The sequence below is a fragment of the Arvicanthis niloticus genome, chromosome 2 (assembly GCF_011762505.2).
Source record: "Arvicanthis niloticus isolate mArvNil1 chromosome 2, mArvNil1.pat.X, whole genome shotgun sequence".
Classification (NCBI taxonomy): domain Eukaryota; kingdom Metazoa; phylum Chordata; class Mammalia; order Rodentia; family Muridae; genus Arvicanthis; species Arvicanthis niloticus.
This window is the reverse complement of record NC_047659.1, coordinates 98,551,663-98,575,538: the sequence shown is the minus strand read 5'-3', so window position 1 is coordinate 98,575,538 and position 23,876 is coordinate 98,551,663. Positions and strand designations below refer to the sequence as shown.

Genomic DNA, 23,876 nt, shown 5'->3' with positions numbered 1-23,876 from the left:
ACGTCCAGAAACGTACTTCTTCTAGGAAATGGAATAAAGCTGTCAGAGGGAAAGTGGGAGGGACCCTATACACACAAGAGGGAGACCCTGAACAGTAGTGGCAGCTGGGGTAGGTGGGGATCAAGTTCAGAATCTGAGCTGGAGGTTGAGAAAGGCCATTTCCCCTCTCAGCGAGAGACAGAGTTTTTAGCCTTGGAGTCTATTTTTTTAAAAAAGATAAGTATTGGTGTGATATAAATAGAAGTTACTGGGGTGTGTTACTTGTTTAAAAATAAAGGCAAAAATAAAACAAAGTTACGGTACAAGAGGAGTAAAGACCCCACAAACAACTCGGCAGTCAAAAATTAAAAAGGACACGGAATGGGGGAGGACCGCCCCATCTCCGAATCTCCCCTGGCAATCTATCCCAGGATGCAACTTGTCCCATAGCCACCGCCGCTGCTAGACAGTTTCCCAGATTCTTTCCCCTAAGAGTTGCCTCCTTCAGTCCTGCTGGCATATAGTTCCCCTGACAGACTGCAGGTGAGATCAAAATCGGGAATGTGTCCTCCAGGAGCCTGGATGTGAAGGCTGCATACATTAAAGCACCCAGCGTAAGACTGGAGACGCAACTAGAGTTAAATGGGTATGGGTGCCAAAATGAGGAGGTCTCGGATAGGTTATCGACGAACAATGATCACCTGTATGGCGCGCAATACAAGGAAGTGCGGCGCGAGAGCGGCTCCATCCACTGCCTGAGAGTACAGACTCCCAACCCAACCCTGCAGATACTCAGAGAGTACAACGTTGGGTTTCAGGGCGGCGTCAGAGGCGATTCAGCCGTGTCCCCTGGGGCAGCAGACCCGGGCGGGGCGGGTGGCTGGAGCTCCGCCCTCCTCTGACCCAGGCCTTTCAGCTTTTAACCCGCGCCGGGGGGGCGCTGCGGCCACTGAGCTCTGCGGAGCGAGCAAGTGGTCAGTGCGGAGTCAGAGGCGAGCCTGTCCAGTCTCAAAGCCGACGCCAGCTCGCAGGCATGGCCCCGGCAGCGGCTTCGGGTGGCAGCACCCTGCCCAGTGGCTTCTCGGTCTTCGTCACCTTTCCTGACTTGCTCTTCGTCTTGGAGTTTGTGAGTGATAGCGCGCCCTGCTCTGGGAAAGGGACGGGGTGGGTTGCGTTGCTCGGGAGTTGTGCACCGCTGTCCCCAGTCACACCAGCAGCATGGAGGGAACCAAAATCGGGGAAGTTTTCCCCATCTCTCGGTGGTTTGTTCCTTTCTAAATTAGCGGACCTATTTCCCAGGCAGGTGCAGGAAAACCTCTTCCTAGAGCTTTGCTCCTTTCGGAGCGCAGCTTCCTTACAAGATGCCCTGCGTTTCCCACTGAGAGTCCTTCTGAATAACCAAACCCAGCTAAAGAACCCTTCCATGCTGCGGACAGAGATTTGGAGATCAAGAGAAGCCAGACTTTTCAGGTCCCTTGAAGTTTCTGGAAAGGGAATGCCTCTGTGCCAAATTTGAAAAACAGTGGCTGTGGTTTGCTGGGTTGCGGTCCCTAAGCCCAGTGAGAGGGGAGGGAGGAGTCGAGGGAGACAGGTGGATTCTGTCGCCAGCCTTGCTGACCTTGGGCTGACTCTGCGCCTGGGCTGGGTTTTTACTAGCCTTACGCTCTAGAACCCACTAGCTTTGAGAAACTTTCCTATTGTGAGCTCCCGGTAAAATGTCCCAAGGCTTCAGAGCTACTTCAGTTTCCAGTCCCCAGGGTCCTCTAGCACTTACCTGGACAGGAGGGTATTTGTTTAATTCTGTGGGTGTGGAGACTACATTTCCTGTGCTCCCGCCAGGCAGAAGTCTTTTTATGGAGCATTGACTTGGAGAAAAAAAAAATGTAGATAATTTTAACAACTAGATCCCGGCTTCTAACTGGATGGTTAGGAAAGGAGATTCGGACACAAAGACAGTGGGCTCCATCATCAAGGGATGCCACTGAAACTGAGATGAGTATTGAGTTGAACCCAAATGTGGGTGTCTCTAAAGTGATTTCACACCCCAGGCATAATCATAGCCATGGGTATGGAAGTAACATTTATAAGAAACCCTGCACACTGCCAAGCCAAGTCTCACAACTTACAAATAGGAGCACCCAATGCCCAGAGCTGGGTTGGACTTGCCAAGGTCATCCAGGTCTTTAGCATGTCTTTCAATGTCATAGAGTTTCTTCTATGTTCAGGATTGCCAAGCAGACCCTGGAACAATGCCAACTTAAGGTATTTGACACAGGCATTTGGCCCGTATGAGAAAGTACCTACTGGGTGCTGGGGGGTGGGAGGGCATTCTTGTTTTTGACATCTCTTAGCCTATGTCTGCCCACTATTGGTTTTCTAAAAATGAGCAGATGGTATCCAGGAGCTGAGAATAAGTAATGGGTGACTCTTCAGAATTTTACAAAGAAGAATTTACAGAGGCCTGATCAAAGGAGAGCAAGATTCAGCCTGAGGTGTGACAGGATAGGGAGATTTTTAAGAAAACAAAACAAAAAAACAAAAACAAAAACAAAAAAAAAAAAAAAAAAACCTTAGTCTCTAGAAACTGTTGTTGGCTCTTTGGAGACCATACCAAGTCATGAGATAAAGTGCCAGTTGATTTTCATGCTTCTTTGTGAAGACTTTGGTTATAGACAGACAAACACATTACACACACACACACACACACACACACACACACACACACACACACACACACGGGGCGGGGGGAGAGGCACCTCTGGTGATGGCAGGTCCACAGCCTCCAAGGGTCCTCTCCCACTTTTTAGTTATTCAGTATGGCAAAAAGACTAGTTCTGAGGATAGGAACAAACCAGCCAGGCAAGACAATTAAATCTGCAGAGAGGACAGGAGAACCCCACCATCCTCATGAAGAGAGTTGCTTGGTGTAGAAAATCTCAGCACTACATGTTTAGTGAAAATGCCCCCCACTAGTGTGCTCACCACTCCTGTGTGTGATAGCAAGGGTCCCTAGGGTTCCCTCTTGACCAGAATCTGTCCCTTTGTGTTTTAAAAAATGTGTCTCTTCCACCTCAGCTGATGCTCTTGCGCCTGTCCACGTCTGTCACTTTCTCCGGAGACCTTCCATGTCTCACTTGCCATCTTTGACTTTTTCTTCCTGGAGAGATTAGGGCTGGCTTCTGCCTGGGAGAGAAGGAAGAAGGCAGACTCAGTCTGTAAGAGCTCCTCAACATAGACCGTGCATATGAAACAATATGTGTTTTGACAGAAAGCTGGAAAGTTTAAAGCCTGGAAGAGGCACTGACCACCTCGGGGGTGTTTTCTTAATCTGGAATATTATAACTCAAAACATAAAATACAATTATAATGTGGGCAAACGGCTCAAAGCTGTGAAATGATGCTCGGCCGAGGTAGTCATCAAGAAAAGGAAACCGAAACCTCACTGAGACATCAGCTCCCACCATTAGATGGACTATTAGTGTTAAAACAGGTCCAGAAGAAAAGACTGCAATAAAACTTTAAAATAACCCCCCTCAATGGAATTTAACAGACGTGCCAGAAATACAATCTGCCCTCCCCAAGAGGTGGGTTGTCATCAAGAAAGGCTAGAAGTTCATGACAAAACTTCCTGGGTAAGAGTGTTCTAGAAGGCTGGTGTGATGGTTCATACCTGTAATCTCTGTCAGGAGTCGTGAGTTTGAGGCCAGCCTGGGCTATATAGTCATACGCTGTCTTTTTAAAAAGGGGTATTAGGCATTCCAAAAATATCTGTTTATATACCCTTGCACAGCTCAAAACTATGGGGAAGGAGGCAGGGTCAGTCCCTGGTGACAACTGGGTAGGTACATATTTAGGGGTGGAGGCAGGATGAGGGAGCCATCCAGAATTGGTTTGCAGTATTGACTCCTACATTGAGTTGGACCTGTTAATTATTAAAATGATGGCTTTTATGGGTCTCAGAATAAAGAGGAACTTTTTATTGTCTGAAAATGACTAGACAGGTCCTAGTTTTTCACCTGGCTGAGGACAAGCCAGCCCCACAGAGCCTTGACTGTGTCGTGAGATGATGCAGCCAGCCCTCCAGAGCACAAGAGATGTAGAATCCCAGTCCCTGCATTTGCAGGTCCAGGTAGAAACTGAGAAAGAGAGGGAGCCTCTTGCCTGGGTCTGGGCAACTGTTTTCTTACAGCAAAGGTGTCCTGGAGCAGGTAACTCTACCAGCTTGGCAGCTCTCTCTCGCCCACTGGGGAATGTAGGAACAGCTCAGAGTCACTGCAGAGCTGTGACTACCAGTGACACTACCAGTGATACCAGCATTACATAAAAATATTCTCCACGGGTTCTTAGTCACTACATCCAATAACGATAAGCTTTACACTGACCACTGACTCAGTGGGTGCGGTCATATGTAATCCAGGCCACCTTTTAAGACCTTTTTAAAGAGTGGATAAAAGAACAGATGTCCGAGAGGCAGGTGAGGTTCCCAGGTGTCCTGAGGTTCTCACAGTTCCATAGCACGGACACTCTCTGTGCAAGGAGAAATTTTCCTGGTGTCCCTAGGAAGTGGGACAGAAAGAGGGGCTAGGGCTCCTCCAGGCTATGTGGTGTTATGTGTCCTATGTTTTAGGGTCCTCTCTGAGCTCTCCAGAGGGAAGTACTGCAAATTCTGCCCCAGCATTCCACTCTCCTCCTCTCCTCTAAAGGCAGAATTATAGAGATCTGGGGAGAGAAGGAAGTTCTTGGCTTTGAGAAGTGACTTTTCCAGTTTTTCAAGGGCCAGTGGCCTGCTTTGATCAGGAGTTGGTAACTCAGAGCCCGGCAGGGTCACAGAGGCACCTTCCCTACCTGAGAGCCTCCAGGGAAGGAGGACCCACAAAATGAAATGCTGGAAGGGGAGAGGAAGGTCGGCTCTCAGCTGATCATCCCTGCATGTGTCTGCAGGACAGGTAGAAAGACCCTGGAGCTGCCTACCAGAGAATGCCCGCACTTTGCTTTGGCACTATGACCCATCATTGAGAGAGAGAGGGCTGGGATGGACACTGGACCAGGAGGTGGCCAGTCCTGAGCTAGGGGGAGCCAGAGGTTGACTCTTAATGAACTAAATAAATACTTTCTGGCAGGAGACTGGTTAAAATCTCCTAGTACAGCCAGACTCAGTCTTCCCCCTGAGAACTCACATTGTCTGTCCCTAGATCTGGCATGACTTGAGACCTACAGTCCTCTAGAGAAAGTGCTAGTAGAATACTCCAGTAACTGTCGCTTCTGGAGTCACCGAATGTGAAGCCAGTGGTAAACACACCCTCATTCTCAAAGTAAAGTACCTTGGGAGAGTGTGGCTGCCCCCTTCCCATGAGTTTACATTAATCCCAAGAATAAGGAACAGACAGTAGGTCCCAATTGGTCCTGATTGGTCCCGATTGGACCCATAATGCGTGGGTCCTTCTGTACACTGGTAGGAAGGCTTAGTTTGCTGCTAGCGTCTGGCTGGACCTGAGCAGTGGCATTTCCCAGGGTTAGTGATTCACTCTGGCCTCACAGCCTCAGGCTCTGTGCGATTAATGCTTCACATGTTGGTAGTTTTCTGCTCTTATCTGGGCAAAACAACCCCAGTGTGGATCACAGGAATACATCAAGGTTCCCCAGGCCTGCAGAGTGGCAAGAAAGCCTCATTATAAGTTGTGGTGGGTCAACATACTTGGGCAGAGGAGAGAACCCATGGGACACAGCCAAGAGGAGGGCAGGAAGCAGGACAGGTCCCTCTGAAACTCTTGGCTCAACTTCCAAGGAGGCCCCTAAAGGCCAAAGGAACAGGTTTCAGAGAGTGGGCACCTTAGAGAAAGGCCAAAGACTATATCATCCACCAGGGTGGACCACAAAAGACGGCATGCTGTCCCTGGGTGTTGTTGCTTTCTTTGTTATTTAGGTATTAAACACAAACTTTGTTATTCTTGTCCTGGGAAAGAACAGAGTTTATTGACACCATTGTCTCATTGCAGGAAGTGCAGACATGAGTTGCCTCCCAAACCATCTCCTCTGTCATTCCCTTCCTGCCCAGTTGAGAGCCAAGAAGGACCAAAGGACTATTCTCCCCACCCTTGGTACTAAAAGTCCCATGGCCATGTCTAAATCTAAGCCCAGCTACAAGATGGGATTCATGCTAGACTTTAGTGAGAATCCATGGGTAAATGTCACATTCGTTTCTGTTGCTGTGATGAAATAACCTAACAAAAAGTCATTTAGGGAAGAAAGGAGTTTACAATCCCAGTTTACTATCCCAGTTACATGTCTTCACTGTAGAAAGTCAAAGCAGGAACTTCAAATTAGCTTGCCCCATTATATCTACAGTAAAGAGCAGAGAAAAATGAATACACACATACTCACTTGTTTGCCTACTTGGGCTCAGGCTCAATTTCAAGACCTCCTGCCTAGGGTATGGTGCTGCCCACAGTGGGCTAGGTCTTCTCACATCAGTTAACTTAGTTAAGACAACCCCCACAGACATGCCAATAGGCCAACCCAGTTTCCCTTGACACTTTCTTCCCAGGTGATTCTAGGTTTTGTCAAGTTGACAAAGCTAAGCATCATAGTTTTATTAGGAAATTTTAATGCACTGTGAAGGTCACAGTGTCTACTTTCACAAATGAAGATGCCATGACATCACTAGGCGGTAAAATCTTATAGAACTACTCATGTGTGCACCTGTCATTGACCACAATGCCATTACGCATTACAGAATGTGTATGCATAACTCTTAAAATAAAATGATATAGTTACAACACAATCACTATTAGATATAATTATTATTAATTGGCTAATAATTCAGCCTCTGCTCTGGGATCAACTGGTTACCCTGTACCCACAAAGAAATGGAGGGGTCTAGCCAATTTTCACCATTTTCTCTATTTATTTCAAGCCCTGGCAGTGTAGGATGAGGCTTGAGGATAGGTGGAGCTGTGAAGGACACTAATTTGTATCCCTCAGTCACTGTGTCCCGCACAGATGCTTTCTGTGGGGCTTTCCCAGTGGCTCTTTTTTCCCATCAGGATTCAACAATGAGTTAGCAACTCCCTCCAGCCAGCTTGATGCAGCAGCTAAGAAAAGTGGGTGTGGTGGTAACCCTGTCCTGCCTTTTGTCCTGGAAGTTGGGTGCTGCCCGAGCTGCTCTTGGCACCGCTCAGCTAGCCTTTGCCAGAATGGGTGGAGAAAGCTTCTTTGGGGATTCTAAGCATGACACAGATTGCTGTGTCACCCTACAGGCATAGGAACTGACTGTCAGTGGGAATGGAATTAACCTTTCCCAAGTGCGTGACAGTATCCAGACTGTCTGGAAGGGCACAGGTATAACAAAGTGTGCTGTCACATTCGTAATCAGCTGTCCTGTCCTGCAGAAGTGAGGTGACAAGCCAGGCATAGTAAGACTAGGAAGCCTGGGAGGAAGAGAAGGAACCCACCCAGTTCTTGGGTTTTAGGCCTTCTAAAACCAGCCACATAGCCCAGTGGGGTGGGGGAGTGCAAAACTGCTCCCCGTTCAGGAGTGGCCCTTCAGCCTTACCTGTCTCCATCACCTGGAAGCCCCTCCTAAGAGCACCCTTTCCTGGTGTTCAGTTCATGTTCTGCAGGCCTTTGTGGCTGGTCTTGAGACCATGCCTGAAGACTGGGCACTCAACAAGACTTATTGAAAGTAGGATTTGTTTTCAGCAAAGCTGATAGGAAGCAGACGGTGGCTGCTCTCACCTGACTAGCGTTTACAGATCACAAGAGGACCCTGATTTTAAAGGCAGATAAAAGGAGAAGCTGGCGGTGGCCACCAAGCCCCAAGACTGCCCCCAGGCCCCCAGAAAGTGTGCTGGGACTCTGATGGGTGTTTTCGGATACACACTTGTTTGTGTGCTCACAGAGTTACTTAGTGATGCCTGTCAATACCTTTTGTTTTCTTGGGTTAAAGCCACTCCTTTCTGGTCTAGTGTTTCCACAGATTCTTTTACAGGTGGCTTGTCTGGTATTTTTTACAGAAACTCTGTTTCTGTTTATCTTGTTGGGCACAGTCAGGGAGTATAGGTGTGGTATAAAATTTTCCACCCAAATGAGACCGTGTGTGGAATTCACTGATACTAGCCAGTCAGAGGGAGCCTTCATTCATTCAGGGACCAGCAGCTTACCCCACCCCCTATCCCCCTACCCCCTACCCCTGGTTCTCTGGGTGTGCCTGTCACAGTATTGACAGGGTCACTCTTGGTGCCTGTTCAGTGCATGAGTGAGCACTTCGAGAGTGAAGGAAGGTTGCCCTCTGACTCATTAGGAGCTGAGTTTCTCCCAACCCAGGAGATGGAACTAACATCTTGGTGAACTTCCCTGGGTTTACTACTCTGTCAGCCTCACCTCTTAGAATAAGAAAGGAGGCCTCAGGCTCCATCCAGACTTATTCTTTGTAGGCAAAGCTAAGGAACACTGGGAAGGCTGCAGTGTTTAGTGGTCAAGGGTGTTGTTCTGATCTCTCTCTCTCTCTCTCTCTCTCTCTCTCTCTCTCTCTCCATATCATTCTTCCTCTTGACTACTCAAGGACTGTGGTGCCATCTCCTTCCTTGGCAGTAGCTCATCTTCAATCTGCCTCTCTACATAAGAACACATCCCTATGCAAGTGTGTGCCCAGGTGTGTGTGTGCATGCATACAAACACACATTCACACATGCATACACACATGAACTCATGTGGACATGTATTAGGCACAGATACACTTGTATACATGCACATTCATTTATACACACGTGCATGCGCACACAGAACAAGAATGTCCCCTGTTCTCTGGCTTCCGGAATGATTCTTTTAGCCATCCAGCCTTATATAGGCACAGCTTGCTGGAACACACAGTGATTACACTGTTCATGTCACTACCACAAATAAAATCCTGGTCTCTTAGGGTTTCTATTACTATGACCAAACACCATGATCAAAAGCAACTTGTGGAAGAAAGGGTTTATTTATCTTATACATCCCAAGTTACTATTCACTGAGGGAAACCAAGGCAGGAATTCAGACAGGCAGGAGCTGATGTAGAGACTATGGGGGAGTATTGCTTACTGGTTTGCTTTTCATGGCTTATAGCACCTAGGATCATCATCCCAGGGGTGTCCCCATGTACAATGGGCTAGACCATCTCCCATCAATCAATAATGTAAAAAATACCCTATAGGCTTCCCCGTCTACAGCCAGATCTGATAGAGGTATTTTCTCAATTGGGGTTTCCTCCTGTCCAATGACTCTAGATTGTGTCAAGTTGACATAAAACTCACCAGTACACTCAGTGTTGACATAACTCTTGGCTACGGAAAGCTTCAGCATGCACGTGGCCAACAGAGAGTTGAGACTGCCGTTCCTGGTGGCCTCGGGACAGCATTCATGGATATGGAGCCTGGCAGCCCTCCCAGAAGCCTGGGTGTGCCAACTGGCACCTCTCAGCTGATGAGGCCATCTTCTCTATTCCTCCCAGGGGATAAAGAGAAGAGTAGTATTTGATGTTCAGCCTGTGTTCTGTGGTCATTACCTCTACTTCCCAAGAAGTCAACACACAAACTCCTGGTCACATTTACCTATGAGGGAGCTCTAGGGAGCCCTGATGCCTGATTCAAGGGGTTTGTATGTGGGTGGCATCCTCCTTGGCTTCTGTCTTGGCATGTTCCCCTGGCAGACCTTCTGCTCTGGGGACTCTGACAGCAGATAGTAGTGCTCTCAGGAAACAACCAGAGAATTGGAACAAATCTTGGCTTTGACCTCAGCCACCCAATCCCTGCAGTGGACAAGCTGTGACGAAGCACTCTTTTAGCTCCACAAGTAATAGAAACTCCAGATGAATCTCAAGAATGTCCTGGAGAATTCCTTTCTTCTTTTACAAGTGAGCTCATTGTAAGAAAGATGGCCCCATTATTTTACATGAATATTACATTCCCTTAGGCAGGCACATTTTCTATAACCTTCAGTTTGGGGCACACCGTGGTATTTTCTTTTCTGGTGCTTATATAGTCACCCCCCCCCCTTTTTTTTTTTAAAGACAAGATCTGATGCATCACAGACCAGCCTAAAAGTGCTACGTAACTGGATGACCTTGGATGCTGGAGTCTCCTGCATCCACCCCAGCAGGGCTGGGATTATAGGTGTGTGCCACCAGGTGTAGCTCATTCTTGAAGTGCTGGGATAGAACCCAGAGCTTCACACATGCTATGCAAACCCTCTATCAATTACATTACATCCCCAGTTTTTGATGTGACTCTTAGCTCTAGTAATCCTAGACTACAACCCAGCAGGCATCCAGTCTGGTCTACATATTAAGACCCTGACTAAAAAAAAAAAAAAGAAAGAAAGAAAAAGAAAAAAATCAAACAAACAAACAAACAAAAAAAAACCATAGTTAATTAATAAGTCAACTCTAGCTCCCAGCAAGTTAGCAAGTGAGAAGTTATACATACGGAAATCACAGACCACTTGAATTTTTATGTGGTAACAGTCTGCTTTACTCACCACAGCTCTCTACTGATGTCAGCCCTCTTCATATGCATCATTGTCACCATTTCACACATAAAAGAACAACAGAAAAGTTAAGTAACTTACCCAGGGGACCTGGTGGCCCAGATGGTATGGCAAAGCTATCGTTGATTCAAATTTGGAACTCTAGCCTAAAGTCTGTACCCTTGCCCACTCTGGTCTGCCTCCCGTAGGTGACTCATAAGACTGAGCAGGAGGCCAGAGAGTTGGCCCAAAGGCTAAAGTACTTAGGCCTAACCACTTTGGTTCAACCTCCAGAACCCAGGGTGGAAGAAGAAAACCAACTCTCAAAAGTTTCCCTCTGAATGTCGAATGTGCGGTCACACAATTATTAATGAAGGAAAACAAAGCAGTGGGAATCTTCTTGGGGCTCCTATGGAAGCTCCCGCAGAAACTATCTATCTCCTGAGGAAACTATTTTCCACAAAGATCATTTGATTGAGTAAACTATGGATAAGGACCATTTTAAACCTTTGGAAACATTTTTGTTACATATGAAACGTCCCTAGAGCTCTTCCCCGCATCCAGCTCCAGGCAGTGTCCAGCCCAATATCCTCACCCCAGGTAAAACCCTCCACCTAGTTAGTGAGGCTGTGTCCTGGCTTTAGAGGCCAACCAGCAACAAGCTATTCTCATGCACAAAGCAAGGCAGGATTGGAAGCCTGAAGATAAAAAAAACAAAGTTCCCCGTGATATTTTTACATCGCAAGGCCAGACAGGACCTGCAGTGGAGTTCTCTTTGGCTCTGCTGGAAACTCTGCAGGACTGGAGACAGTGTCTGCTGTCTTTTTGCTTTGTCAGGAGCATAGAGAATATCACTCAGAGCCCCATGTTATGAAAACATGCTTGCCTTTGGCAAGGAGCCTAGGTCCTCTGGTTCTTAATCCCACAGTTCTTCCTCTTTCCAGTTTATTCTGACCCTGGGCCTGGGTCTGAATGATGTTGTTTGATTTTTAAAGGTGTTCTGGATAATCTGATGCCTAGTCATGGATTAGGACCCTAGAGCATCAATCCAGGTTCTATTCCCATTTTCCAGCTTGGAGCACTAGGGCCCAGAGGAACTGGTCAATCCATGTAGTTCCCAGGACAGCAGCTTGGAGAGCATCATTTGAGATCACTGTTGGCAGCTACTCTGCTGTCTGTGGTAGGATGGAATGGAAGTGGGGGTTGGGGGAGCCCAGCTTTAACATGAACAGATCCCAGGGCCCCACCCCCACCTGGTTGGAGAAACTTTTTAACAATTACATATGTGTGTTTGGAGCCTGAGAGCTGAAAGACACCTAGAATTTTCATTACAGAAGGAAATGGTTTTGAACCCTCACCTATCCCCATGCACTTGACAAATATTTGGCCAGCGGGGTCCTGAAGCCAGGCCTGAGAGGACTGCTCACTGCCCAGGAGTGCCTTATCTCCCGGGTGTGGGTGCCCTGCTTGCTCTTTCTGTTTGCCCTCTGGACAACCTGAAGGTGGAGTAGGGTGCAGACAGGCTTTGGCCCCCATGATTCATGCTAAATATCAGCTCTCCATGGCTCACCCTTCCTCCACCCCAGCTTCTGCTACCCACTGCTCTCACACTGTGCCCCACCCTCTGGAGCCCTGAAACCTGCTCCAGCATCCTCTTCTGTGGTGTAGTCTCTATCCTCCTAACAGAGAAGCATACCCTGGCCTCACGTTCACCTTAACCAGCTAAATCCACCTCTGCCTCTAAGGCACCATGCTCCAGGCCAGTCACCCAGTCACCTCACCTGCTCAGGACCAGCTATTGGGCTTCATTTTGGCCAGAAAAAAAAGTAGTCTAAACTATATTCAGTTCACGTTCTCTTTCTTTCTTTCTCTCTTTCTTTCTTTTTCTTTCTTTCTTTTTTTTTTTTTTTTTTTTTTGTTGTTGTTGTTGTTGTTGTTTTTTGAGACAGCGTTTCTCTGTATAGCCCTGGTTGTCCTGGAACTCACTCTGTCAACCAGGCTGGCTTCGAACCCAGAAATCTGCCTGCCTCTGCCTCCCAAGTGCTGGGATTAAAGGCATGCACCACCACTGCCTGGCTTACATCAAGTTCAGATGCAGGCTTTCTTTTCCTCCAAATAGTTCATTGTAACTTGTGAGACAGGGTCTCAGTCTATAGTTCAGTCTGGCCTCTGATGCATAAGCAAACCTCAGATTCTGGGTTTCAGCTATCCACCACCATGCCTGGGTTTTCCACTTTAAAAATCTACAATTGGTTAAATCCATAGATGTGGAAGCCTTTGTGCCCCACAGCTGCTGTAGCTGTCAATGGGGAACTTCTGTACTGGAACTGACAGGAGCAAAAGGCCGCTCTCGAAATCGGAAAGTTCCCAATGAAGAATGATAAAAGCTTTCTAAACACTGTCTGGGAATACACTCTCTCCTCAGCTCTGTTCCCCTCATCCTCCCACCTTCTCAGTGGGGTTGTGAGTCTTCTTAGCCAAATGCCTCATATTCCCTCCAAGGTTCACAGACTCCTCCCACTCCCACCCCTGTCTGATCCGTCCTGCGTTCCCTTCTCTGCTCCCCACCTATTCAGCCAGGCAGTAGTGGGCATAGGGAAGACCTATCACCAGACAGGAGGGCAAAAGCCAGGGCTGTCAATGATATCTTTCTTCAAAGTCTCTGGCCCCTAATCTGAGGTGTAACGCAAACAGAAAACTGATGGAAGAATGTCCCTAGGTGTTTAGTAAATCCCAATGGTGTTTGATGACTTCCCAGATGCACACCGTCACCACAGCCAGCTCATCCTAGGAGCCAGTGGCTCTGTGGCTTTCAGACACCTCACAAGGGACTGGTGGGAATTATGATAATACAGTTGTCATTATGCTAAATATAATGATAAAAGGCTACTGATTGTAGAATTTTGAATTTATGAAAGTTATCTAAAGTTGGCCAAGGTGATGATTAGTTTGTATGTATGAATCTATTAAACACCATTGAAGTGTAGCTCTTCAGTGCATGAATTGTACCATGTGTGAGATGCATATCATTAACAATGTTATAAAGAGAGATGAACATGATGGCTCAGGTCTATAATCCCCCCACCACCTTCAGGGAGTAGAGACAGGATGATTGACATGAGTTAGAGACCAACTGAAGTTACATGGTTCCAGGCTAGCCTGGGCTATAGCAAGAGACCCTGTCTTAAAAACTGGACAGAGAGAAAGAAAGGAAGGCAGACAGAGAGAACTGTAGCTCACTGTGAAACCTACTGCTGTTTATACTGTTTAAAGGGTGGAAGGGACGCCTAATCTTCAGAAGCTCCAGGATGGCAGGTCAGATGCCCAGGATGGCAAGCTCAGAGGCAGGTCCTGAGGACTGTCAGGGGCTGGAGGCTGGACTTAGGTACAAGATGGGTTTTGTTCTCTGGACAATTGTGGACAATGGTTCTGACTGGACTCCAGGGATTGCTCTCTTCCTCTCTCTCTCCCTCTCTCTCTCTGTGTATATCTGTGCCTGTCTATCTCTCTGTCTGTCTGTCTTTCTCTGTGTATGAGAGAGAGAGAGACAGAGAGAGAGACAGAAATGGAGAGAGACAGAGACAGAGAAAGACAGAGAGAGACAGAGACAGAGAGAGACAGAGAGAGATGGAGAGAGAGACAGAGAAAGACAGAGAGAGAGACAGAGACAGAGAGAAACAGAGAGAGAGAGAGAGAGAGAGAGAGAGAGAGAGAGAGAGAGAGAGAGACAGAGAGAGAGACAGAGACAGAGAGAGAACCAGAGCACAGTCTCTAGCAGAGGACAAAAGCACTCACTCAAGCAGCCTGAATCAGTCAGGCATTGGCCAGAAACTCAGATCCAGCTCAGTGCTGGCATCTAGGAAGACCTTGGCAAACCCTGTGTTATTTCACTCTAGCTTGTTTGCTGCCCCGCCTTTGACTTCCGCTCACAGTTCCTGTGTATGTTCCCATAGCGGAGAACAGAGTTGAAAGGGGTGATATAAGGGACATAAAATACAAGCCATACTTCTGCAGACCAGGAACCGAAAGCCATTTCGAAGTCTGACATTTGCAGGTGCTCATGCGTAGTAGCCTAACCTAACGTATGCCTTTTACACTGTCCTAAAAGCAATGATATAGCCACAGTAAACAAAATATAGTCATCACCCAGTCTACCTTCGCTGGCTATGCTCTGAGGGAGTCTGAATGACTTGATCCACTCGGCCTTTTGGCAAGAGTTGGGAGGATGGATTGGACTGAAAGAGACACCTTTCTTCTGTGGCACTCAGCATCCTTCAAGGTCAAGCCTATGAGCCTCCCATAAGGACTTCTGGCCCACAGGATCCCACATAGATTCTACAGAGTAGTGCTCCCACACATGTGGGCGACCTAAGCTGCTCCTGTGATGGTTTAGTCCGGCCATTTAACAAGCATGGTTGGGAGGGTGATAGCCTGGAAGATGGCTGGCTGGGAGATGGGGTGGATGGGTTCCCCTAGCATCCCCACCCAGGGAGCCTGCTTCTGTGATCAAGGCAGACTTCACTCCCAAAACTACCTGATCATGCAAAGCACCTTTTACCTCCTGCCAGATACAGAATTCCCTTGAAGCATGCAGACAAATAGCTTGACTTAAATTGGCCCTGGATGGTTATAAGGTGACCAGACCAAGGGCACATAGGAAATATCCCACACTAAAGGACTAGATGGACAGACTTGTCTGACCATTGCTTTTCTCCATACTGTTCTCCAATGCCTCCTTTAAAAGCAGGTCCCATTCTACCCGCAACACAAGGCTGGGAGTGCTGGCTGCCCTCAGCCCCAGATTCTCAGAAGAATCTTCTGTACCCTGCTCTATCACAGTGTTCTCCAGACTTTTTACTGCAGAGCCATCTCCACAGGACTCAGCCTGGTCCTCATCTGCATGGGACAGAGAGATGAGGCTTGAGCTGAGGAAGGGTCAGAGAGAAGCAGAGACAATCCCAGGGAGGGTCCTGTGACTCGGCCATCCCACTGGCTTCTGGAAGCTCCTTTGCTCCCCTCTGAGAATAGAAGCTCTCCAACCCTGGGGATATCAATGGTGATCTCTTTTGGCTGTCCCTGAGGTGTGCTCTTCTCAAACACAAGGCCAACCTGTGACTCCTCCACTCCAATTTCAACAGCAACAGTTAGAGAACTTCCTACACTTGAGGGTCTAAGACTCTGAGTCTGAGAAAAAAGTGCCAATAATATAGTGTAGCTAGTAAGTTTACCCATTAATAAACCTAAAAAAAAAATCTCTTGATTTCTACAATTTTTTTTCTGTTGCTGGAGATTGAACCCAGGGTCTTATAGTGGCTAGACAAGTGACTTCTACCATTGGCTACATGATATTTTGATACAGGGTCTCACTATGTAGCTTAGGTTGGCCCTGAACTTGCCACCCTCTTACCTCTATCTCTCTAGTCCTGGCATTGGAGACCTGTACTGTCACCCCCAGCTGGCTGCTTACTGTTTTACAATATTAGGAGAATTTTAATAGCAAGGCACTTGTTGAGAAGAACAGACACTCAGAAGGAAGGGTAGGCATTCGAATGCTAATACTAAATACTATAAGTTCTTGCAATGCTTTTACATGCCTGCCTTATATACCATTTGACAAATATGTCCATTCCTTGCCCATAACGCTGTTGCTGGAGGTACCAGAGTTAATGTCTATGGGGTGTTTAATGCCCAGGTGCAATACAACGTTTATTAAATAAAATAAACAAAAAATTTTACTTAAGAAATGAAACAAAGTAAGCCAGCAGGCAATGGCAAAGGGTGGGACTGGAGGTCTAGCCTGTGGCATTGGAGGATAAAAGAGATGTTTTTGCTGAGGCTCATGCCTACCCTCTTTGTATGCGTTCTGTGTATCTGCAACTCCAGAGTCCCTGAGCACCTGCTATGGCTCCAAGCTAGCGTTTAAGCCCCTTGGTGACCTGTGCTTTGCCCTGTTCCAATACTCTCTCTCTCTCTCTCTGTTTCCTTCCTGCAGATCTTTGGAGGCCTGGTATGGATCCTGATTGCCTCCTCCCTGGTACCCTTGCCCCTGATCCAGGGCTGGGTGATGTTCGTGTCTGTGTTCTGCTTCGTGGCCACCACTTCCCTGATGGTCATGTACATAATTGGTACTCATGGAGGGGAGGCTTCCTGGATCACACTGGTGAGTGCTGGCCCAGGGAATTTGTGAATGGTGACGGGGACAGTGCTAGAACCACATGACTGGAAGACTACTTTTCCAACCCTGAACTGGACCTTCCCTGAAAACATTTTCCAGCACAATCCAAAGCTGAGTTGGCCTGGCCTTGGTTCAGATTCTTCATAGCAGTGAGGGCTCCCCACATTGAAGAGGTCAGAGCAGAGAGGCAGGATACTACTTACTGCAGAATCTCATGGGGTGCTCTGCTTTCTTATCTGCTATAGCTTTTTCAAGGAGAGCCAGCACCCCAACCCATATGCACCTGACAGCTCTCAGGTGCTTCCACTATCCAGGAGGGCTGTTGTCCTGAAGGGGAGCAGAGTCCTGAAGGCTGGGCCTAAGCTGATGGCTCCCTAGTGGCTAGACCATGCCTTCTGCCTGGCTTCGTGGAGACTACCATCTAAGCACACACTTTCCAGAAGACCTGGGCGCCAAAATGGCCTGTGTTCTTTCTTTTGTAGTAAGTTCTGCTTTGAGGTCCCGGAGACAGGCCTCAAATAAATACAAGAGGGACTTGCTTATTATTCACTAAAGAGGGTCAGGCCACTTGGCTAAGCTGATACCTCTCCATGGCCTTTCTACTTGCACTTTTGAAATCACTTCCAAATTACAACCACACAGAACATTGTCGCAGTTCCTTTTTGCTTTGAAATACACCAGGAGCCAAAAGAAATAAATAAGACCAACACAACAAAATGAAAGCAAAGGACATGGCCCAGGCTTCTCTCGCTCTGGACAAAGACCCTGCAGCTAAGCCAGGACTGTAAGCATGTGCAGTTGATCTTGGGGTCCAGAACCTGTTTTTATTTCTACCTGTAATCCTGTATTTGTTATGTTTCTTGTTGCTATGGAAAAATACCTGATAAAGAGGAGTTTACAGAAGGGTGCATGTGGCTCATGGTTTGTGGGTATAGTCCATCATGGTGGGGAAGGGTTAACTGCAGAAGAGGTGAAGCGCTAATCTCATGTCAGTAATCAGAGAGCAGAAGGATGAATGTTTGTATTCAGCTAGTTTCTCTTCCTTGTTCAGTCTGAGACCCCAGCCTATGGGATGGTGCCATTTACATTCGGGATGTCTCATCCATCCTCAGTTAAACCTCTGTGGACACAACCTCAAAGACACACCCAGAGGTGTCTCTCAGAGAAGTTTCTAGTCCTGTCAAGTTAATAACAAAGAACAATCAACACACACTCGAAACCCTTCCTCTTTAATACCTCAGAGAAAACAGCATTCTCTTCCACTAAAGGGCTCACTGTGGGATCTACCCATGGAAAGGAAATGCAGCCAACAGCCATCAAACCTCCATTAAGCTGGTAGACTTAGGGGTTATGGATATGATTCAAAGGCAGTGGTCGGGGACAAAGATGGGAGCAGGTAATTTGAGGGCTTTGTCTCCATGTTTGGACTGGGGTGTTTCTTCTCATCTCTGACACAACCCTTTTCACCCACAGGATGCAGCCTACCACTGTGTGGCTGCCCTATTTTACCTCAGTGCCTCAGTTCTGGAAGCCCTGGCCACCATCACGATGTTCGATGGCTTTACCTACAAGCATTACCATGAAAACATCTCTGCAGTGGTAAGTTCCCTGCAGCCTGCACCTGCAGTACACAGAGCGAGCCACTCTCACAGCCTGCTGCAGGTGGAAGGTGGCCCAACCCAATGAAATCAAACCTTCCCTTCATTTGTGAAGCAGAAAAGCCACTCTGAAAGGAAGAGATGAGCCAGAACTCACTTGGTTGTCTTCTCAGGGATGCATGGTCCAAGGTTCAGTGGACACAGGGGCTCGTGCTAGGCTGGCTGTGTATAGTCAGACATCTGAAGGGTGATGACCGCTAAATACTCAACAAGTGTTCTTATCTGACCCTCACAGCAATCCTGGGAGGACAGTGGTATTGTTACACTCATGTCACAGACAGAGAGGCAGCCTGGATTAGTTTCCAAGATAGGCAAGTGTCAAAGCCAGGGTCTTGACCACCTATTCAGTCTTTTGGTATCCATTTTGAGAAGTGAGGTTGGCCACTTGTGTCTCATACCCTCCTTGAGTATTATCCACAGAGACATTCAGTCAAGACAAGGGACTCTGAGGACAGGATGGGTTTTCTTTATAATGGACTAGATCCAAATGACAAGGACTTAAGAGGCTGTTATTTCAGAAAGATGTTTTTCTGAGAGGTAGGTACCCTTAGAACAAATTATTGATGTACTTAACTCAGAATCATCATTAAAAACTTATTTCTAACTATGGGTGACATGTGAAAAATGAAGACCAAAAGTTAGAAATGGTGCTTCTCCAGCTTCTAGAAATTGAGCTGTGCATCATGTCAATCCCGAAGGGGAACGAGCCAACAGATTCCAAGATGCCTGCACCTGTGTCATTTGCTCAAAGTGTGGAACAGAGATTGGGTGCAGTCCACAGGGATGGCTGTTGGACAATGTGCTTCTTCCTGGATCTAGAGGGAAAGTCTGGGGAGAAAGTTCCTCAAAGCATCAACTTTATGGGACACTATGCAACCCTGGAAAAGCTGCATGTCCCCTTAAGCAACTTGCAGGAGCCTGGCCACCTCAAAGATCTTGTTAATATGCTCTTCGGTTGTCCTATGTCATGGAACACTTCCCAACATGGAGTTTCCAAACAGCAGCCAGCATCTAGCTTGTGCCTTCCTCCCTGAGGTTGGTGACCCCTCCTCTCTGCCACCATCTATAAAGATAGTTTCATCTGCCATTGGAGGAGCACCTCAGACCTCCCCCTTCCTAACCCAGAAGCCTTCTGAGTTCACAGAAATCCAAGTGTTTGACAACAATTCCCCTAAAAGTCTTCAGGACAACAGTGTGGTATAGATTAGATGTGATGGGAAAATCTAGGTAGATTGAATTAAAATCCCCACCCACTGAACAGGTTGAACACTACCTGGCTCTACGGCATCCCAACTTTTTACCAAAAAGCATCCTTCACCCAGTCAAGTGCACAGGTTCAAGCAGATGTATTGATGAGAAGATAAATCCTCCTATAATTAAGAAATAAGATACATGGGGCTGGAGAGATGGGTCAGCCGTTGAGAAAGAATATTGCCCTCACAGTGTTCCGTTCCCAGCATGGACATCCAGTACGCCACAACTATCTATAACACCAGGTCTAGAGGATCCAGCACCCTCTTCTGGCTTCCATGGACACTGCACTCACATGGTCATACACGTACAGAAAAACAGATATTTTACTATTACTTTCAATAGACTTTTTTTTTTTTTAAAAACTAGGACATAGGTTTTGAGGTATATGCCAGTGATAGAGCTTTTGTCTGGAATGTTCAAGGCCTTGGATTCAATCCCCAGCACCACCACCATCACTACCACTACCACTACCACTACCACTACACACACACACACACACACACACACACACACACACACACACACACACACAAACACCAGGGTGGTGGGGACAGAGAGAGAGAAACCCAATTCAGTTTTGCCTGCATCTTAGACATGGAATTATGCAAGGCTCATTCTTTTATCCTTAGCTTCTCCCTTTCCCCCTCAACCTTCATGTCCGTGAGAGTTATCATGTGATTGGATGTAGATGGAGATTGTTTATGATGTTGCCTCCATTGTAGGCCTTTCACAATATCTACTCACCCAGAGCTGATTCTGTCCCCAGGATTTCTTTTTGGGCTTGGATGGACATGTACATGCCCAGCCAAAAATCAGGTGTGCTAGAATCAAAAACCAGATGTTCTCATTTGTCAAGTTCACTGGGCTGGAACCAATAACGTGGCGTGTGAGCCAGGTTCAAAATAGAGCTACTTCCATTCAGTCTCCTCTGGATTGGCCCACAGGGAATTAACACCTGATCTTGGAGCCTCTCTGGTCCTAATTGGGATGTTTCTGAAGCTTTTTCACCCTGACCTTCAGTGGCAGTGAGTGGAGTTTCTTTGACAGAAAACCTTCTGGGGTTGTCAGAAGTTGACCAAGGAGATTTCTCACTGTGGTGGGCCAACATGGCAGAAGTTCACAGGAAAGGGTTTCTGAAGGTCAAAATGTCTCAGCATGCCCTGGACTCGAAATATTCATGGTGTGCTGGGGGATATCTTAATCTTAATTGCAAACCAAATCTTTACTTGCTGTCTCTTCTAGAACTCCTGAGGTGCCTCTGCCAAGGGTTCTCCTTGGGCCTGGAAGTCCCATCTGAGGGGGACAGGTGACTTGGATAGTTAGGAGTTTCTTGGTTCTCAGAAATTTGTCACTAACTAACTCAGGTTACACATCGCCTCTGGCCAATGTGGATGGAACATTGACCCATGCTTGAGCACCGTGGGTGCTGTTTATGGGCATTTTCAAGACTCACAGAAGCGTGGCCACCCTAAATGTTGTACCTGAGCTGGAAACTCTTGACCCCTTGCCCAAGGAAGGTCACAAAACCAGGTGCAAATATTGTATTTGGGAGTAGGCAAGCTTTTAGGGAGGTTAGCCACCGGAGTAGGTGCTGGAGACACACAGAGCCCAGGTGAGCACAGCAAGTCAGAGGTGATGGACTGCACCGCCTCAGCAGTGTCTCTGTGCACCACTTCCTGTTGATAGAAGCTAGGTGTCCCCTGTCCTCTGCCTTCTCTGCTTCCCCTGAAGCCTGGTTACCTCACCTGTGCCTGGGAAATGAAGAATGGGGGATTAAGAGAAAGAATCTGAGAGATGGAAAGATGTCTCAGTGGTTAAGAGAGCTTGTTGTATAAGCATAAGGACCAGCGTTCAGATCCCATAACAAGCTGGACATCCTTCAAACGCTGTAAAACCCTACCAGTCAGTGTGCAGAGACAGGGGAACCTATAGCACTCAGTAGATGTCAGTAGGGGTTCAGGTTCACAGACTGACTCTGCCTCAAAGACAAAAAGTGAGAATCTTACAGAGAACATCTGATGTCTCCTCTAGCCTACACACACAACACACTCACACACACAACACACTCACACACACACACACACACACACACACACATAACCTCACACTAATAACTTTTTCTCTGATTCCAGGTGTTTGCCTATGTGGCTACTCTGCTCTATGTGGTGCATGCTGTGTTTTCCTTAATCAGATGGAAGTCTTCATAGGACAGTGGACCGGGAACTGAAACCCAGATGCAATTAACTGGTCAGCCCATCTTTCCCATTAACTTCATAGAACAGAGCCTGGCTGGTGGAGAAAAGAAAACAAGCCAAAAAGAAAACAAAACAAACACAAAAACAAAAGGAAGCCATGTTCCTGTCTCTTGGGTGTTATGTTTACCTTCTGTCAGGGTTTCGGGTTTGTTATATTTAACTTCCAGCTAAGGGAAGAAGGAGTTGTCTTGGCAGGGGTGTTTTCTGCCCTTGACCGGGACGGTGGGTGGGAACTGGGAACCTTGATCTGAAGAATGACTGTTTCCCCTTGACCCTTGGAGCATGTCCTAAGAATTTGCCTCTTGGAATTTTCCATGGGCTCTTTGGAACACTCATCCCCTGGCATGTCTTAGTCTTTGTAGATAGTCTGGGTGTCACGGGCACTGATTCACCCATCAGAGGTCTCCAGATGTTCACAGTGGAAGATGAGCCCCCTTTGAAATATTTTGTTAAATATCTTTATATCTCCTGCTTCCGGTGGGGAACTGGGATGTTTTTCATTCTCTGGGATCAGGGACAGACACCTTCCTGTTCAATTTTCTTCCTGCAGAGTCCTTTGATGTAACCTGAATCTCAAGGGACAATTCAGATGTGTGTGCTGGGCCAGTCTTTCCCAGAGTGACTCACTGAGGACACCGCCCTCATAGCAGTGTCCACCAGGATAGCTTCTCCCTCGTAGGTGTGTCCCAGGGGGCTCCACCTTCTCCTTTCAAGACACAGCAGTCTGCTAAATTAGAATCTTCTCAAGCCCCGAGGAAATGAGGTGTGGGCATTCCTTCTCTTCTTGAGGCTGATCTAAAATGCTCTTGTCCGGGTGTCTGCTGTCTCTTGATGTGTTTGGGCATGTTCTCAGACCACTCTTTGGGGGAGAAAAGGGACCTGACTCCAGAGCCAAGGGAGAGACAATGGCTATCTCTGGCTGCCTCATTCCAGATGAGGGATGACTGACCTGAAAGAAGAAAGCATAAGTAGGAAGGACATGGAGACTCTGCAAAATCAAACATTCTGCTAGGAGATCTGACTTTGTCACCGCAGCTTAAAGAAGTGAGTGACATCCTAGAGATGGAGTCCCAGATGCAGGGCTGTCCTGCCAGCCACCAGGAGGGCCAGGATTCACTAGCTGATATTTTATTCTCCGACAAAGTAGGAGATTGAAATCTACAACTAAATTAGGTTTGGGGATTTTTTTTTTTCTACTTCTTGGTTCTAAGGATGGAACCTAGGCTTTAGGCATGCTGGGTAAGCACTCTTCTGCTGGATCCCATCCTCAGCCCCAAATTGGGTCTCAATGGCACATACAGGAGGACTTTGGTTATCCCAGCCATACTGGTACCCAAATCTGCCATTCTGTCCACTTAACACAGCCAAAATTTCATACTAAAATACAAGCAAAAGATTAGGGGGGCTATTTTTAGAAATTAAAATATAAACTAAGAGATTCCATGAAGTTCATTATAATGTTTAACAAAATCTGTAACTGAGTGCTGACTGGGGTAGTCTTATATTTTCAACAAAACTGAACCCTAACAATTACACTAACCAGTAGCTCAACATGAGTGAGACAAGAAGAAATGAAAGATGAAGAAGAAAGTTACGAAGGAAGGGTGACTAAGATGAATTTCCCAAAGGCTTCTCAATGTTTCCGATTTTTAATCATTAAAAGAAATTTTCATACAATCTTTGTCTCTTTTGTTGGTATTGTTGCAAATTGTTGTAACTAAAAAACCCAGATTAAAGACCCTGAGGATAATTCTGACAAGTCTCATCCATTCTGTCCTAGGTCTGTTAAACTTTGCAGTTTCTTTTCTTTTCTTTTTTTTTAAAGCTTTTATTTATTCTTTGACAATCCCATACACCTATTCAATGTATCTTGATCCTACCCATCCCCATCTCCTCCCTTCCACTCCCAGGACATCCCTTGCCCGGCTTCATGGCCCCACCCTCTTTGAATGCATCCAGTCCAGTTGGTGCTGCCTGAAGGAATGCTGACGGATCTTATTGGCTGGCTTTTGTGTCAGTCTTAACCATAGCTGCAGTGAGTCCATGAAAACAAAA

The 23,876-nt window shown here is 46.9% G+C and overlaps 1 protein-coding gene across 1 annotated transcript; it reads left to right on the top strand.

Moving 5' to 3' along the window:
* The first annotated feature begins 900 nt into the window (after positions 1-900).
* Positions 901-23,498, top strand: Mal (mal, T cell differentiation protein (MAL blood group)). Its single transcript, XM_034495689.3, has 4 exons — positions 901-1,105; positions 16,472-16,639; positions 18,128-18,253; positions 21,699-23,498. The coding sequence occupies exons 1-4, from the start codon at positions 1,013-1,015 to the stop codon at positions 21,771-21,773; spliced, it is 462 nt and encodes a 153-aa protein (XP_034351580.1). The 5' UTR covers positions 901-1,012; the 3' UTR covers positions 21,774-23,498.
* Positions 23,499-23,876: the final 378 nt, after the last annotated feature.